Here is a 19,203-nt window from a genome sequence, read left to right as displayed (position 1 = left end):
ACTCTAACTCTTAACTACCCCAGTAACTTCTAACTACTACACTAAACTGCATGAAGTCTTAACTACCCCACTAATCCCCAACCTCCACTCAAACTCCTAACTACCACACTAACTACCCACTGCCATACTAACTCCACACTGCCACACTAACTACCCACTCCCACACTAACTCCACACTGCCACACAAACTACACACTGCCACACAAACTACACACTGCCACACTAACTACACACTGCCACACTAACTACACACTGCCACACTAACTCCACACTGCCACACTAACTACACACTGCCACACTAACTACACACTGCCACTAACTAACCACAGCAACACAAACTATCCACTGCCACTAACTACCCACTGCCACACTAACTACACACTGCCACTAACTACACACTGCCACTAACTACACACTGCCACACTAACTACACACTACCACTAACTACACACTGCCACACTAACTTCACACTGCCACACTAATTACACACTGCCACACTAACTACACACTGCCACTAACTACACACTGCCACACTGACTACACACTACCACACTAACTACACACTGCCACACTTACTACCCACTGCCACTAACTACCCACTGCCACACAAACTACCCACTGCCACTAACTACCCACTGCCACTAACTACACACTGCCACACTAACTACACACTACCACTAACTACACACTGCCACACTAACTACACACTGCCACACTAATTACACACAAGCCACACTAATTACACACTGCCACACTAACTACCCACTGCCACTAACTACACACTGCAACACTAACTACACACTGCAACACTAACTACCCACTGCCACACTAACTACACACTGCCACACTTACGCCACACTAACTACCCACTGCCACACTAACTACACACCGCCACTCCCAACTGCCACACAAACTCTTATCTACCCAAATAACTCTTAACTACCCAAATAACTCTTAACTACCACATTACCTTCTAATGTGTGATCCACAAAACTCCCAACTTTGAATACATCAATGCACAAGAAACATTTTGATATTTACTGCTTTTATAAACAGAAAATGATGAAAAACTATCGTACATTATGCAATTATAGTGTTCATCTTTGCAAAATATTTTAATAATACACGCAACAATGTTTAAAAAAACAAAATGCTTTAAATGCAATGTGGTAGTGACTAGTAGTGAAACCTCTTGACTTCACAGCTGAGTGTAGAACAAGGTTAAACGTTTAGAAACAAAATGCGGCAGTGACTAAGGTTTATACAATTTTCACAGTTGAGTGGAGATCACTCTTTTCTCTTTTACGATCACAGGAGCGATAACAGATGAAATTTAAGTGGTCATTGGAGTTAAACAAAAAAGGTTCACAGAGAAAAAAAACAGTGGATCGTCTCGAATGAACCCACTGATCACAAATGCACTCTGTTCAGGAAGAAACGTTACTGAGCGCTACAGAGAGGTGTCCGGCACACTACTACGGCATAGAGAGACTGGCATCGCCTCCGCTGCTTCCCCTCCCAGGTTCGCAACTGAACAAGCGTCGACTCAACCTTTAACCACCACGACACGAATCAGGAATGAGTGTGTGAGTAATACGCCGCTTTTAGCAATATTCCAGCAACATCACGGCGAGGGACACAGAAATGAGCTTCACACAGAAGCAAACCCGCCGTTACACTTAACACAAAATGCACTATTTTGATTCACATCTCATTGTCAGAATGGTGCCTGTGTTCATGGGACCGTATGCTTAACCCATTGATTCGAAGAGGGTAAGTCAGATGAGGGTACAACTTCTTTCTTTCATTTTTTGAGGGCGGGGTGGCTTCAAGGGGGCAGTTGTACACACGGACGCAGATCTGCGTGTCCTGCTTGTGCCTGTGTGAAGTCTGATTGTGTATTGACTTGAGATGGGGATTCTTGGTATGTCGGTAATAGTGAGATTATTTCCCTTGTCCTGTTTGATTGGGTCCCTGTACCGAAGGCATCTTGGTGACATTCGTCCTTGGTATCAATGAACACAATCCGTGAGTAGTGTTCCTGTGTCTCGGGCTTGCCGCTTTCCAGAGTGACCTGTCTGTAGGTGGACATACCACTGTCTGAAGAACATGACCATGTCTCAGTGTGCTCATCACAATGGGAACAATCCTGCAGCCAGGGTGCTTCTGGGGCAGAGGATAGTTCTTCCGGAAGGACCTGGAGTCCCGGAAGTGAAACGTCCATCTCGATATTTCCAAACTCATCTGAACAGTCCTGTACAGGGTGATTGCTAAGTTGGAGAACATGGGGGATGCTGTCGGGGGTGATGAATTTGCCTGTGTCTCCTCTGTGGGCTTTGTTGTCTGTGTTAGAGTCGCCTCTGCCCGGGTTGTTTAACAACAGGCCCGCTTCATCTGACTGAAGGCTCTGCTCCTACAAGAGAGTGACGGTGAGTGAGTAGGGTTTGAGCCCACACTGTGTGTGAGGATAGGTAGGCTATGTTCATGTCTACTAAATGGAAGGCCTGAAGTGACCACTTTGTCGAAAACCTTGAGCATGAGTATAGTGTTGGAACAGCGTGCATGAGCGTATGTGTGCGTGTGCGTGTGCGTGTGTGCATGAGTATATGTTTATTTATATGAGTGTCTGCTCGTGTGTGAGAATGTGTATGTGAGAGAGTGTGGCTGTGAGAGAGTATTTGTGAGTGTGTGTGGGCGCGTGTGTGAGTTTGTGTGTGTCTGTGTGTGTCAGTAGGCGTTCAGGTGTGTGTGTGTGCATGGTTGTTTTGTGTGTATGTATGATTTATGTGTATGTGAGAGAGAGAGAGAATGTGTGTGTTTCCATTGTGTACGTGTGTCGATATGTATCTGTCTGTGAGAGAGAGTGTGTGTCATTTGATGTTCAAGTGCTTGTGTATGTATGTGTGTAGTGTATGAGAGAGCATGTGTGACAGTGTGTATTGTTTCTGAGAGAGAGAGAGAGAGTGTGTGTGTTAGTAAGTGTTTATTCATGTATGTATGTATACATCTCTGTGTGTATGTGTGTTAATGTTAGAATGTATGTATTTTCTGTTTCCGTTCTTACCACAGATATTGAAACCTCATCGTCAGCTGTAAACTGCACAATCCTCGGCATGGTAATCGTAAACCGCTTACAAAGAGAGTTCCTGTTGTACAGTCTTACAACGCTGAAAGTGAAAAAGGACAAATATTAGTTGAACACAACGTCAAACGTAGGGGGCCTATAAAGAGAGGGTATATTCTATATTCACATAAGCAGGAAGATGCTTTCTGAAATGAGGTAGGCTTGTCCAATTCAGCAGTCTTAAGGGGAGACCATAAGATGCAAGTCGGCATTATAGGAAATGTTTGAGCGTATATTCTAGCATTATAGCGGCGTAGGACACTATAAATGGGCTTCGTCCATTGTATCCACGTGGAAATTCGAACTCGGACCTTTGGAGTAACAAACAAACGCTGTATTGTTTGTAAAGTGGAGATCAAGTACACGATACTGTGTGGCGTGTGTACTACGTATTAATAGTATATGCATTCACCAACTATCAACAAAACGCATGGATACAGAATTGTATCTGTTATCATCACATGATTAAAAAAGGGAGTGGGAAGCGGGGGAGGGGGCGTGGAATTCAAGTCCAGTGATTGACGTCAAGAGCATCGATCTACGCAAGTGGGATACGTAGACGTGCATCAACCAAGACAGCGAGCCTGACCATCCGATCCCGTTAGTCGCCTCTTACGACAAGCATGGGTTGCTGGAGATCCGTTCTAACCGGATCTTTACGACTGAGGTTTCGATGGTCAGCACGGGTATAATTATCAAGTTTATGATTAGCATGGGTATGGTGATACCAAACTAAGGATCACCATGTGTGGGTTTCAAAATAAAGGAGCAACACAATTATTAGACTACGTACATGGCAAGCCCAGCAATAAATATGACAGCAACAATGACGATCAAGACGATAAGCACAGCTAGCATTGGCATATTCTCGGGATCTCTCCTCACATCGTGGACGACTGGTACTGCAAAAGTATGTTGAGAAGAAGGTGAGTTGAAATAGGGTTTCAACGTTAACGTTCAGATTGCACTTATATAGCGACATGCATTGGTCCGGACTAATGCCGGTTTTATAGTGCTATCCCACTGAGATACCATGCCACAGTTCAACATGAATACCCCACTCAGACACGGCATACTGATTCCGAGCCGACCAGTCCTTGTTTTAGCCCATTAATGCTTAGCGTCAGACAGAGTAATAAGTACAATCTTTTAACGTATTTTAGTATAACACGGCCTGGGATCGAAACATTGACTTTTCGCCATCCGGGCGGACGCTACCCGCACGGAGGCGTACAAGTAAATCAATTAATCAATAGATCAATACAAAAAAATGTCATAAGTATACACAGGGTCGTGCAGATGAAGACATAACAATTACATATAGTCTTACATTTTGTTGGAGTATTCCACACCAGTTTGGACCTGACGCTGTCGACGTAGTGAGAGACGGCGTACTGCCATTCACACCGACTACACGATACTCTCAGAGGGTCAATGTTTTTTATTGCAATGGAACGACGCCCTCCTTGGACAAGTTTCTTCTGTATGGCGTTCTGAAGCAAATGACAACAGAAGACAATATACCGTTACTGACAACCAGGTAAGTCTTCCTTCGAAGGGGAGGGGGGGGGGGGGGGGGGGGGGTAGATTAACGAAAGATTAAGGGAGTTAAATATGCTGTGTGAAAGGCCACAATTGCATCACACCATTCATGCAATTCGAAAATGTGTTACCAGTTCACCAGGAAATGTCCGGATTAACAAGGTTTCACTGTATAAGTCTCTAAAATATATTTGGGACAGGGCTGAAGAAGATAGTATGTTATCGATACCAGATGCCATTGACAACTCCGGATCTTAATCTGGACACTTTGTATTCCGGACTGACATGTACAGTAACTACAAGAACGTGTTTCTGTGAAAAAAGTATTTGGATTGTAGGTGTGTCAAACTGCCACTATCTCTTGCCCTAATATGTGAGTATCGAACTTATTGCCATAAATGCTATGTATCCCGACGATTCGAGGTCTTCAGTAACCAATGAGGCGACAAACGGAATCGGGTGGTCTAGCTCGCTAAATTGGTTGATGTATGTCATTTTGTATTCACGATGTCAATAACTGGATTGTCTGGTCCAGACTCGTTTATTTACATATAGCTGGACTATTGCTGAGTGCGGCGTAAAAGAAAAAAAATGCTATGTTTCTTACCATGCATTTCACAAGCTGTGGAAAGCTGTCATTCTGATACCCGAAACACCACGAGACAAAGACGTTGTTCAGGGCTTTTCTTCCAGCGATGAAAGCCCACTCGAGTTTGTGGTTCACCTTGTGTACAGTGTCAACATACTGTACGTCTGTCAACAGATGAATGTTGATAAACAACCTGGTATTTTCACTGATTCGTTTAAAATATGTATCTGTCTTTTGGTACTTGTGTATTTCTGTCAGAAGGAGGGAAGTAAATATGTAAAGTGTGGAATTCAAAACTCTACGCGCATGAATATTAGGTACAACCAATTTAATCATCGGAGAGGGGCTTCTAAACATGTTTTAGGATCACACAGTACATTTATCTTCAGGAGTGAGTGGGTGAGTGAGTTTGGTTTTACGCCGCTTTTAGCAATATTCCAGTAATATCACGGCGGGGGACACCATAAATTGGCTTCACACATTGTACCCATGACGGGAATCGAACCCTAGTTTTCGGCGTCACGAACAAACGTTTTAACCACTAGGCTACCCGACCTCCTTTTTTCTCCAGGAACACATACTTGTCGTAAGAGGCGACTAACGGGATCGGGTGGTCAGGCTAGCTCACCTGGCTCATGCATGTCATCGTATCCCAACTGCATAGATGGATGCTCATGATGTTACAGGACTGTCTGGTCCAGACACGATTATTTACAGGCTGCTGTCATATAGGTGGAACATTGTTGAGTGCGGCGTTCAACAACAGCTTAACCCACGATCAGCGGATCCTTATATGGAAAAGGTACGCAACTCCGTATTGCGAATTGGAGTGCATTAGATGACAAAGAAGTCACTGTCCCTTGTATCTATTTTCTAAAATGTCATATTTCTCACCCATATCACGTCTGTTTACATGGAGTTGAGACGGATGAGCAGACCAGCCATTTCGAGTGGCGGCGTTCACAAGTACAGTCAGGTTGCTATGTCCGGTGATGTTGACGGTGGTCGAGTGGTCAGTGGTGTACAGTGGCTGTGACAGACAACAGCTGGCCTGGACGGAGTAGTTGACAATCACCCCTCTGCTAGCATCCCGTGGAACAGACTGTAAGATTGAACCAGATCATAACATGCACATGCATTATTATCATATTCACCAATATATCATTGAAGGATGACCGAGGATGGTCGGATCTACCAAATCTAATTATCATATGTCTCTCTTGTAACTAAAGGGGGCACGGGTGGCCCAGTCGTCTAAGGCGCCGCAATTCGCTGTGCAGAGTTGTGTCCCTTGGGCACGCCAGAAACCCCTGATTATGGGTTCGAATCCCATTCCAACCCGACTATGTTTCTAGGTTTGTTAGCACCATACCCGTGCTCGTGGGTTTCACCGAAGTGGTAAACGTCTGTGACCTGCATTACTTCGGGCTTTCTTCCAACATTAAGCTGACATGCCGTGATATAGCTGGAATACTGTTAAAAGCGGCGTTAAACCCAACTCACTCACACACTCTTGGAAATAAAACGACGAAACGCATTCAAGAAATCTTTTCTATAAGCAGAGTCCATTCCACGATTCCGACTGTGTCAAGGGCATAGGCATATGGATCTCTATCAAGTAATGATGAAACCGGTTTTTGCGAAAAGGTGAGCGTACCCTGCACCACCAGTGATACTCATCACAAACGCATGCAAAGACAAATCAATTGTTCAAATGCAACAAAACTCGGGTACAAATGGTACAAGTCAAAATAGAGATTTGCATAGGACATCATTTTTTACACTGATGCGTCAAATTTTGAAATATGCTCTACATGTGTTCCATGAACTGTTTATTCTGTGTTTTTTGTAACCCTGATCAGACCACTTTTGAGTGAGGGTCGCATGCTGCATGTAAGTAACGGGAGTCCATTTGGTATCACAATGAATTACTTACACTCCAGTACACCTCCAGCACCCCCGGTGCCACTCTGCTATATGCACTCTCTGGTATCACTGGGCCTGACGCTGGAACTAGAGGACGAAGGACAAGATCCCTGATCATTGATGTGGAATTTTCAACATAAACGTCAACACCAGAGAAGAAGAAGTCTCCATTATCCACCGAAACAGATTCCATTAGGCGTAACAGGCAAAATAGCGGTAAAAAATATATAAATGGTTCACTGAAAGTGGGCAATGACACCGGGTTTTCGCGAAAAGTATATTTTTCCGGTTTTTATTATCTAAATGTATATGCTGATGCCTTATTTTGAAGTAACAGTTACAGTCTTTTCTGGGCCTAAAATAAAAGCGAATTTCTTTTTTCTTTATTTACATTTTCATAAAACGTCGAAAATAATGTAAATCTGCTGTTTTGTTTCTATCGGGAAGGACAAGTCGTTTTCTAACGGACAATGTGTTACATTCCGAGTTGTCTCCCCTTTATCTCTAAGGAGCTGTTCCTGTATGACATCCGTGTTTTGATAGGGATATTCCATTTGTTCAGTGACAGAATATACTAATTGCTTCACACGGATGATTCTCACACTGACACCTCGCTCGCTGAAAGTTCTGGTGGCATCGAATACTAGTATATAGTGAGTCATCGTTAATCAACACAATCGGAGTGCTGATATCACTTACAGTCCTCATTAATAAGGCATCAAGCCCCAATAACTTAAACAGGGTTTTTGTCAAACAGAACTTCATGACCCCGGCATGTTCCTATAGTTTCTAGTGTACATGTACATGGGCATATGGGATTCCTGATCTCCAGTGAGACAGCAGCTCAGTGGGTCAATTGTTAGACCGACGTCATCTAAAAATGCCATTGGAGTCATGAACAACGAATGACGTCGTCTCCATGTTGTTATGTTGCTGATCAAAAGCGAATGTATATTCTAATGATGGTTATTGTTTAAATGTACACTGCACTGGCTACTAGACTGGTTTATTGAGAGATGATGTAACGATTTGTAGGACTTGTTCATTGATATGTATGATGGTTGGTTTGTTGGTTTCTTGTTTAACGCCGCACTGAGCAATATTCCAGCTATATGACGGCGGTCTGTAAATAATCGAGTCTGGACCAGACAATCCAGTGATTAATATCATGAGCATCGATCCACGCAATTGGGATCGATGACATGCATCAACCAGGTCAGCGAGCCTGACCATCCGATCCCGTTAGTCGCCTTTTACGACAAGCATAGTCACCTTTTACGACAGGCATGGGTTGCTGAAGACCTATTCTACCCCCGAATCTTCAAGGGACAAGCAACTTGGGAAATATAAAAATACCAAAAATGATAACACACAGTGAAGATTAATTACTGAAAATTTAAGAAATAAACGACGAATGGGAGTTGTTTATCGTACAGTGAAACAAGAAGAAGGAGAATAAACCATGAGAGACGCAGCCCCGAGCGGTTTATTCTCCCTGCAGTGTTTTATTGTACGATAAACAACGGCCAGGAGTCGTTTATTTCTTATATGAGATATTAACTTTATTCAGTCTCTTTAAGGAAGTTGATACACATTATAATAATGATGACTCCCAGAAGAGAATCCGACATAGGCAAAGTCGGACAAGTCCATTTTACGAACAGGTGGGTTAGCATGGTTAGGTTTGATATTTACCGCATACTCTCTAAATCCTCAGGCCGATTATCTGTACCTTGTCCGATTGTCATATTCTCCCACGTTTAAATGTAATCGTTCGGCAACACCGTTGCCAATCTATGGGGAACAAGTAACTAAACACTTCACTCTAAAAAATAACGTCGTACAATGTTAGACGTCATCAAGTTGCGAACGCATTTACAAATCTCCTGAAATGACGTCATTATAGAAAAATGTTTTATCATGAAATAAACCACGCTTCGTTCTTCATTGGTCTTGGCGATTTAAAAAAGAATATCGTGTAGCTATTACCGTGGCCCATAAGGGACATGAAGACTGTTTTTCAATATTTTGATGTTTCACTTTTATCGTAACCTTTAGCAAATTAACACAATTTTTCATACAAATATGTTAAAAATGATGTATAATAACAACCGAAACATGGAAAATGTACTTTCAAGTAGCTATTGAGTCGCTGAAATGTGAAGCGAAAGTGTCAAAAACGAAAATGAAACCACAGAAAACTATTTCCACCGCGGTAATTAGTTTTCTGTATTTTCATTCTAGTTTTTGACATTTTCATTTTAGTTTTTGACATTTTCGTTTCACTTTTCAGCGATTTAATATCTTGTTTACACATGATTTACACATATTTGTAAGACAAATCGTGTTGATTTGCAAAAGGTTACGATAAAAGTAAGTGAAATATCAAAATATGGAAAAAACAGACTCCATGTCCCTTATTGGCCACTGTACGCTATCTATATAGACAAATACTGACCGTCTTCGAATGTTGCATTTGTTGCATTCTGTGGAGGGCCGCGGAAGCCCTTTCTGTGAGGTCGTGACCTGACTGTCACGGTGTAGTTTGTCCAGGGCCGCAGGTCAGTTAGAACCACTTTAACATCTTCATCCTTGGTCTTAATTTTCTTGACCTGTGATCGCAGTGAACATTCTTTAAGTCGAAACCAATACGAGTTATCCGTAGGTCTGGACAGGCGGCGTGGCATGATACTACAGAACCGATACTGATCCTCTCGGAATCATAGCGTTACATCTCCGACATATCGAGATATGGAATTCGAGTTAACTATGTTGTTTCGAATACGGTAATGAAGTCATTATTATGTTTGTGTGTATTTCCCTTCGAGACAGTCAATATTTTGTTTGAATGCAGCAAATGTTTTCTAGTGTGATATTTGTTTTCCAAAAAACGACAATGGGCTCTCAGGTAGACCCATAGGATGAAAAAAACAGTGAATGTACATGTTCATCTTAGCTGATAATAAACGTTACTTACATGATTCAAGTACAACACAGTGTATTTATAGGTTTCGACGTAGGGATATCTGTCGTCAGGTTTCTTCCACGACACCCGTAACGCTGTACTGTTGATGGCTGTCACCCGTAGAGCTCTGACTGGCCCCGGCTGTACTACAAACACACAGCAAATAGAAGAAAGTGTCCTGATATTTTTTACATAGTTTGTGTCCATGTACATCCACCCTTCCACTCTCAGACGTACTGCTCGGAGACACAGATCACAACATCTGTCGTCACAAACAATCTGGTGTCACACACTGTCTAGTGTCACACAACATATGTTACAACATATGCTACCGCTAAACAGAGATCTAGGTACATCCCATTTCGGGTCATATCAGAGCGACTTTTCATCCGACCAGTCAGAGCGTCGCTTACACAAATAGGGAAAGTGACAATCGGGATGTGTTTTGTGATCATGCATCCTTGAAACGGTTAAAACGGGGTATTCCGTACGACAGTCACGGCCCTACGACTGTTTCCGCCAACATCATCGTCTATCTGTGGCTTAAAAGGGACAAACATTTGAACAGAGAAGACTTTGCACAGCCCGTTGGAAGTACTGCCACACAATCTTGGCCATCTCATCATGAACAATGTACTAAATCTTTCTCTTTCACTCCCACATGGACATCTGTATCACGTCTTTTTCTTCCACTCTCGCATGCACGAATGCACGAATTCTTTCTCTTCCATTCTCATATGTACGCCTATATCATCTCTTTCTCTTCAACTCTCACATGTATTCCTGTATCAGTTCTTTCTCTTCAATTCTCACATGTACGACTATATCAGTTCTTTCTCTTCCATTCTCACGTGTACAACTATATCAGTTCTTTCTCTTCAACTCTCACATGTATTCCTGTATCAATTCTTTCTCTTCAACTCTCACATGTATTCCTGTATCAGTTCTTTCTCTTCAACTCTCACATGTACGACTATATCAGTTCTTTCTCTTCAATTCTCACATGTACGACTATATCAGTTCTTTCTCTTCCATTCTCACGTGTACGACTATATCAGTTCTTTCTCTTCCATTCTCACTTGTACGACTATATCAGTTCTTTCTCTTCAACTCTCACATGTATTCCTGTATCAATTCATTCTCTTCCACTCTCACATATACGACTATATCAGTTCTTTCTCTTCCAGGGGCGGTCGGGTAGCCTAGTGGTTAAAGCGTTCGCTCGTCACGCCGAAGACCCGGGTTCGATTCCAGACATGGGTACAATGTGTGAAGCCCATTTCTTGTGTCCTCTGCCGTGATATTGCTGGAATATTGCTAAAAGCGGCGTAAAACCATAGTCACTCACTCACTCACTCACTTTCTCTTTAATTCTCATATGTACGCCTATATCATCTCTTTCTCTTCAACTCTCACATGTATTCCTGTATCAATTCTTTCTCTTCCACTCTCACGGGTACGACTATATCAGTTCTTTCTCTTCAATTCTCACGTGTACGACTATATCAATTCTTTCTCTTCCATTCTCACGTGTACGACTATATCAGTTCTTTCTCTTCAACTCTCACATGTATTCCTGTATCAATTCTTTCTCTTCCATTCTCACGTGTACGACTATATCAGTTCTTTCTCTTCAACTCTCACATGTATTCCTGTATCAGTTCTTTCTCTTCCATTCTCACATGTACGACTATATCAGTTCTTTCTCTTCCCTCTCACGTGTATTTCCCGCAGGACATCTTTCTCTTCCGCTCTAATGTGTACGTCAGTATGAAATAGTTCTCTTCCACAATATGACTCTGTAACGTTTTCTAACCGTTTCAGAGTTAAACCTGATTCATGATAATCTGATACTCACTATAATCCGTAGTTTTTATTTGTCTGCACATTGACTCTGACCCAGCATCCTTTCCCCCTTCCACGGTGATCTTCATCTTATGAAAGTTGTCACAAAACATCAGGTCATCACAGTTGTATTCACATCTCCCAACAGCGGTGTTGCATCTCTTCCCAGTAATGGCATCCGGACATGTGTCATTTGTACTGTGAAGAACGAACTTATCAGAGTATTCATACATCATACCTATAATTTTCGTATGAACGATTGCGATGGAGAAAGTAAAGCCTAATATTATCTGTGTCCGCGTAATTCAAATTTACAACATAAACACACCTACAACTTCAGTGTTGCATCTTTTCCCAGAAACGATATGAGTTTCTTATGACTTGTCTGGCGAAAAGAAATCTCAGAGAACAGTTTCTGCGTGTAAATCATATTGAACGATATTCTTTACAGACCTTTGTACAGCCTTAGTCTTCACAAAAGAAGTCTAGTATTAAAAAGTTGCAATTATTTGTCAATAAAGCCCTAAATGTGAGGCAACAGCACCTGTCTTAACAGGATATTTGAATAATCAATGTGCTTTTCTCGGTGAAAGCAATCAGTATATAAGGATTATTACTATCCTATATATGTAGTAACCTGATCTCATAGCTGTTGTATTATGTTATATCATTCTTGTATATAGGGCTCTGGCCTCAAGTATAGAAATAAGAGAAGTCATCAGGACACATGAGTCCGTATTTACCTGCCGACATCACACAATCAACCATACAAAGAGTTGTCATATGAAGGGACGGGGAAAAGTGTTCTTCACAGCGATTATCCTTTTTCGTTTTGGTTTGTTGACTTCTATTTTGTTTGTAGTTGAACTACGCACTCAGCAATATACAAGGTATATGACGGCGACTTGTAAATAATCTATTCAGAACCAGACCATCGTATCCATTTGCTTTCCTCTTCAGACAAGCATAGGTTGGCACCCGGAACTCCCAAGGGGTCACCAACTATCGTTATAAGGTAAGGGATGCTGGAGGAGGCAACTACAAGTACTATTCTTGGTGTGTTCATGTCGCCAAGATATATAGCCTCCCTCCCTCCCGCCCTTTATCTCTTCCCCCTCCCCCTCCCCCCTCTCTCTCTCTCTCTCTCTCTCTCTCTCCCCCCCCCCCCCCCCCCCAAACCCCCAACCCCCAACCCCGCAGCAGTACCATCACTCACTAATTCAGAGCCGGGAAGATGCGGGTAGACTTCAGCAACCCATGCTTGCTGTAAAAGGCGACTATGCTTGTCTTAAGAGGCAACTAACGGGATCGGGTGGTCAGGCTCGCTGACTTGGTTGATGCATGATTGTCGGGTCCAGACTCAATATAGACTCAATTATTTACAGACCGCCGTCATATAGCTGGAATATTGCTGAGTGCGGCGTTAAACAACAAACAAACAAATAGAGAGACACTCACTCACTGCATGTCTGGTGTGTTGGCCAACTGACATCGTATCCTAATGCCGTACATCAATGCTTTCATCTTTAGCCGCAGGTGTATCCTTTCTGGTGGCACTTCAGGTCGTTTTGAGAGCAAAGGAAACCCAGGGTTCTCTTATGAAAGTAAACATGAGGACATTGTCAACTCACCTGAACTGTGAACACGTGGTGCACGTCGTGTTGCTACGGTCAATGCCGTCACGGAGGTCGTAGTTACAGATGAGAAGCCTTCTGGCATACAGGACGCAGGTCATGTTCTCCGGTTGTGTGGGGTCTGAGAAATAGAAGATGAGGGCAACTGAATGAACACTTGCAAAAGGTATAGCTATTGGTCTCAGTACATAATAGCTCGTTTAGACTGATAGACTGATAAGGGTTGGGGATGGGTTAGATCTGAACAAAAATTTAACGAATATTTGCACCACTCTCAATTGTGGGGATGTAGTTAGTATGGACTGGTTACTGGGCGTGTCAATGTCCAGCCTATCGTAATGCGTATCTATTAGTTATGACAAAGGTGCGATGAAATCGCTTCACTGTAGGATTTGCTTGATCAAGGACACGTTACACTGCCTCTTACCTCCTGTTGCCAAATCAAACAACGTTGCTATGGCAACTAAAGCGCTGAAAGTATACAGCATTGTCGTGCAGATGCAAAGTCGTCCTTGACCCTTCCTTGATCAAAGGTTACGTCATTCATCCTACAAGGTAAAATAAAATACTCACATCAAGTATTATGAGCAGAAGTTCTTCCCATCGTAATCCTTCAGCAAAGTCAGATAAGCGAACAGGTGATAACAAACAACTATTTTTTTAAAGCATGGCACTCATGATATATGGGTCCATTCTCTGTCAACGAAAGTTCGTTTGAAGGCGCCAATAACGGTTATCTGACCGTGGTTGCATAAAATCACTGAGTTGTGCGATCTACTAATCACCTCACACACGATTTCGCCGAAATTAATGTCAACAATATTGAATAATATTTTGAATACAATTATTAAAACAGGTAACAAATTTAAGTAGAAAAAATAAACAATGAACAATTATTGTATCCAGATTGTAATAACGTGATTAATTTAGGTACTTCAGCGTTAGGTGCTCACGGTAATGTCTTTGCCTTGGGGAAAGAACATCAAACCTCAATTCCGAAATCCATCACGTCTGTTGTGTTGATATCGGGCATGTTTGTGGTCAAACGGAAGTAGTGCGACAGTGTTGTATTAACGGTCATCAAATCATCATCAAATCAGACGCATTTGTTTTCAATCCAATTTATGTCTAATTTTATTGATTGTCCAATCAAATTCAAGAATTTTACGTAGTCATGGTAGAATGATAAATAGCGCTTGAGTATTACAGTAACATTATTTGATTCTTTCTAAGTTTATATATTCATTTCAAATATGGTGTAACTTGCACATATGATGAGATTCAATTACGAGAGTGAGTTAGTGAGTATGGATTTACGCCGCTTTTAGCAATATTCCTGCAATATCCCGGCGGGGGACACCAGAAATGGGGTTCACACAATGTACCCATTTCAAGAATCGGTAAGCGCCACCATATTCATAGTCTCTTGATTTCACGTGTGGGAATCAGAAATACGAAATATGATGATGTATGACTGAATTAGGCTTCCGTAGTTTCATGAACCCAAATTTGTCCAGATACCACAAGGAAAGCGTGCTTTACGTGTTGCTGCAGTTCCCCTCCCCTATAAATAGTGAATTTCAAGTTTCAGACATGTGGTTGCATTTTGCTCCTGTGTGAGATTCCCCTTCCAATAGAGGTTGAAAATCAGCCATGGTGAGGAGAAAGTTAACGAACGCTGAAAGATGGCAAGTGATAGGCATGAAAAATGCTGGCATGTCATGCAGGGCCATTGCAAGACAAATGGGTCGTCATCACAGTGTTATCACTCGTTTGATTGTCAAACATGGTCAAACCAATGATGTCAATGACAGGCATAGGTCTGGTAGGCCAAGAAAGACCTCTAACAGAGAGGATACACGTCTTTTCAGGATAGTCAGACGAAATCCATTTGCCACTTTAACAGATTTAAGACTGCAGTGGATTACCCATCAGGTACTCTCAACGATGACTGTAAGGCGTCGCCTCAGAGCGGCTGGTTATAACGCCAGAAGACCAGTAAAACAACCTCAACTGACTGAGAGGCATATGCGGAATCGTCTGATATGGTGTCGTGCCCGTAGTCGATGGAACTTGGTCAACTGGAGAAGGATCCATTGATCTGACGAGTGTTGAATGCTGCTACGAACTGTTGATGGTCGAATACGTGTTTGGAGGCAACGTAACACTCGTTTTGCACCAAGGAACATGCAGAAGACCTTAGCATGTGGCGGGGGGTTGTCATGATATGGAGCTGTGTTTCCTTCGGCTTCAAACTTCCGCTGGTGACAATTCGTGGAAACCTGAATGGCCAACAATACCAAGATGCCGTTCTTCGTCCAGTGGTAGTCCCTCATTTTGACAACCATCCTCCTCAGACAAGACCTGTTTACATGGACGACAATGCTAGACCACACAGATCTCGGGCAGTTTTGGCTTATTTGCGTCACGAAGCTATTGCCACTCTTCCTTGGCCGGCCTGTATTCCGGATTTTAATCCGATTGAGCATCTCTGGGACATTCTTGGCCGGAAAATCGTGACATCGTGATCCCCCAGTACAAAATTTCGCTGGACTTGAAGCCGCACTTCATGAAGAATGGATCCGTTTGCCCCAGAGAAGCATTCAACGACTTGTAATGTGACTTGTATATTTCGTTTTTGGATTATAACCACCATAAATGAAAAACAATATTGAAGTCAGTTCATAAATGAACATGTACATTCAAATAAATTGTACAGTGAATTATTTCTACAGAACCATAATTATATAGTATGGCACGAAAAGGGTATGTAGATGATTTATATTATGAAACTGAACATGATATCAACAGTATATTTGCATAATCTCTGAAACCGTCGAACATCTTAGATATCAGGTTTTGACAACACATCTGAGCCGGCGATGGATCGCGTTCCGTGTGGGTGTAGAAACACTTTAGTACATGTGAAGTGGTCAGATGTTTGGACGAAGCCCTTGAGATAAGCATTGATGCCTGCATATCTTAACACACGGAAGTAGCTCTAGAAATTCCAGTAATCGCTTTTTCCTTTCGGTTCAACTTCCAGACAAAAGATAATGTGTTGATTGGAGAAACGAAACGAGTTTGTTTTTGTTTTTTTTAAAAGCAAGCGTCGATTCCTTGTACTCGGAAGTGGTGTCAGATTACAGTGAGGTGTAGAGAAGTTCAGACACAGTATGAGGACAGCAGTGTTCACACTACGGTATCTGGGTGCGTGCCCTTCTCGTGTGAGTGCGTGGGGGCTGTCGGAGGGGCGGAGCGGGTTGGCTGTGTTTATGGTTTCGTCGTTGATATCAATACTACCGTCCGTGTTTAGAGCCCCTACTCATGTGTTAACTCCCCGAACACCTGTTGGCACTCAGTATACATGTGGTGATATCCCGTATAGTTGTGTTGGTATCACGTATACTTGTGTTGGTATCACTTCTACCTGTTTTGGTATCACGTATACTTGTGTTAATACGCCGTATACTTTTGTTGGTATCACGTATACTTGTGTTCATAGCCCGTTTACATGTGTTGGTACCCCCTCTACTTATGTTGGTTTCACGTATACTTGTGCTGATAAGCCGTATAGCTGAGTTTGTACCACGTATACATCTGTTGATATCCCGTATACTTGTGTTGATATGCCGCATACATGTTTTGATATCTCGTTTACTTGAGGTGATATGCGTATGCTTGTGTTGATATGCCATATACCTGTGTTCACATGCCGTATACATGTGTTCATTTGTCGTATACTTCTGTATGTATCCCGTATACTTGTGTTGATATGCCGTAAACTTGAGGTGAAATCCCTTTTACTTGTGGCGATATGCCGTACATTTGCGTTCATTGCCGTATACCTGTGTTCATATGTCGTATACTTGTGTTGATATGCCGTAAACTTGAGGTGATATGGGTATTTTTGTGTTAATATGCCGTATACCTGTATTCATATGCCGTATACTTGTGTTGGTATCACGTATGCTTATGATATCACGTATACTTGTGTATATATCCCGGTTACCTGTGTTGCTGTCCCATATACCTTGTGTTGATATCACGTTTACTTGTGGTCATATCCTGTATACCCGTGGTCATATCCCGCATACCTATCATGATATGCCGTATACCTATGGTGATATCCCGTATACTTGTGTTGATATGTCGTATACTCGTGTCCACGCCCCATATACACATGTATCAACACTGTTCAACATCGACTGACACGTCATGTCAAACACTGAAGTCGTTATCATAAAACAGGACATGCCTTCATACATACCAGGCTTATCTGTAGTTAAAATACTGGCAGTTGACCAGCTTGGTTGACTTAAGTCGAGTATATACAACTGTAATATTGCCAATGTAAAAAATCTCTTCACGCATTGCTAGTGAGTGAGTTGGGTTTAACACAACTTTGAACAGTATTCCCTTTATATCACGTCGTGTGAGCTTAATGTGGGATTAAAGCCCGAAGTGATGCTGGTCTCATATGTGTGCCACTTTGGCGAAACCCACGACCACAGGTATGGTTCTGACAAATCTGGAAACATAATCGGGGAGAACCGGGATTCGAACCCACGACCCTGTGTTTCTTGCTTGCCAAAGGGACGTAACTCGGACAGCGAATTGTGGCGTTTTATACGACCGGGTCCCCCGTAACCCCTTTCCAAGTATATATACCATATACATAGAGTATATACTATATATTACATGTGAACCATATATAGCATATGTAACACTGGATATAACATATGTAACACTGTATATAACATATATGACACTGTATATAACACTATATAATATATGTAACACTGTATATAATATATGTAACACTGTATATAATATATGTAACACTGTATATAACAAATGTAACACTAGATATAACACTGTATATAACTTGTAACTGTATATATCAGGAGTGACCGGGTAGATTGCGTTGTTGAGTGAGTGAGTGAGAGAATGAGTATAGGTTTACGCCATTTTCAAGCAATAACTCATCGGGGAAAGCCAGGAATTGGCTTCACACTGTAACCCTGTGTGGACATGAACCGGGCCTTCAGCGTGACGAGCGAACTCGTCATTTTTGTTTCCATTTTCATTCGTGCTCTTTTTACCGAGAACAAGGCCGATTTAACATGTGAGTATATATCGCCAATATTGATCAGTAAAGAGTGAGTGAGTTCATCGGTGTTTTCTGTTTTATTACACGTCGTGTCGACAGGAAGCCCAACGTGATATATGTCTTATCATTAGACGGGTGTTGTAGTCAGAGTCAGTCTCATCAAGTTGGTTGGTTGGTTGGTTGTTGTTTTTTGTTTACGCCGCACTCACCAATATTCGAGTTATATGACGGCGGTCTGTAAACAATGATTGACATCATGAGCATTCGATCCACCCAAATGGGATCGATGACATGCTTCAACCAAGTCAGCGAGCCTGAGCACCCGATCCCGTTTGTCGCCTTTTACGACAAGCATAGTCGCCTTTTACGGCAAGAATGTGTTGCTGAAGACCTGTTCTACCCCCGGATCTTCACGGGTCCAGCCTCATCAGGGCAAATCAGGGTTCGAATCCAAGATCATGTTTC

The 19,203-nt window shown here is 42.3% G+C and overlaps 1 protein-coding gene across 1 annotated transcript; it reads right to left on the bottom strand.

The window, feature by feature from the left end:
• Positions 1-1,525: 1,525 nt before the first annotated feature.
• LOC139480275 (uncharacterized) lies at positions 1,526-14,113 on the bottom strand. The gene is made up of 12 exons (XM_071263329.1): positions 14,053-14,113; positions 13,623-13,746; positions 12,005-12,189; positions 10,159-10,292; positions 9,640-9,793; positions 7,192-7,268; positions 6,150-6,357; positions 5,274-5,419; positions 4,455-4,617; positions 3,918-4,026; positions 3,065-3,167; positions 1,526-2,413 (listed from the first exon to the last, which is right to left on the bottom strand). Exons 1-12 carry the CDS (start codon positions 14,111-14,113, stop codon positions 1,829-1,831), a joined length of 2,049 nt encoding a protein of 682 aa, XP_071119430.1. The 3' UTR covers positions 1,526-1,828.
• Positions 14,114-19,203: the final 5,090 nt, after the last annotated feature.

Source organism: Haliotis cracherodii, unplaced genomic scaffold (genome assembly GCF_022045235.1).
Source record: "Haliotis cracherodii isolate W230 unplaced genomic scaffold, xgHalCrac1.p SCAF_4, whole genome shotgun sequence".
Classification (NCBI taxonomy): Eukaryota; Metazoa; Mollusca; class Gastropoda; order Lepetellida; family Haliotidae; genus Haliotis; species Haliotis cracherodii.
Note: the sequence above shows the minus strand (reverse complement) of the source record. Positions and strands in the feature narration are given on the sequence as shown.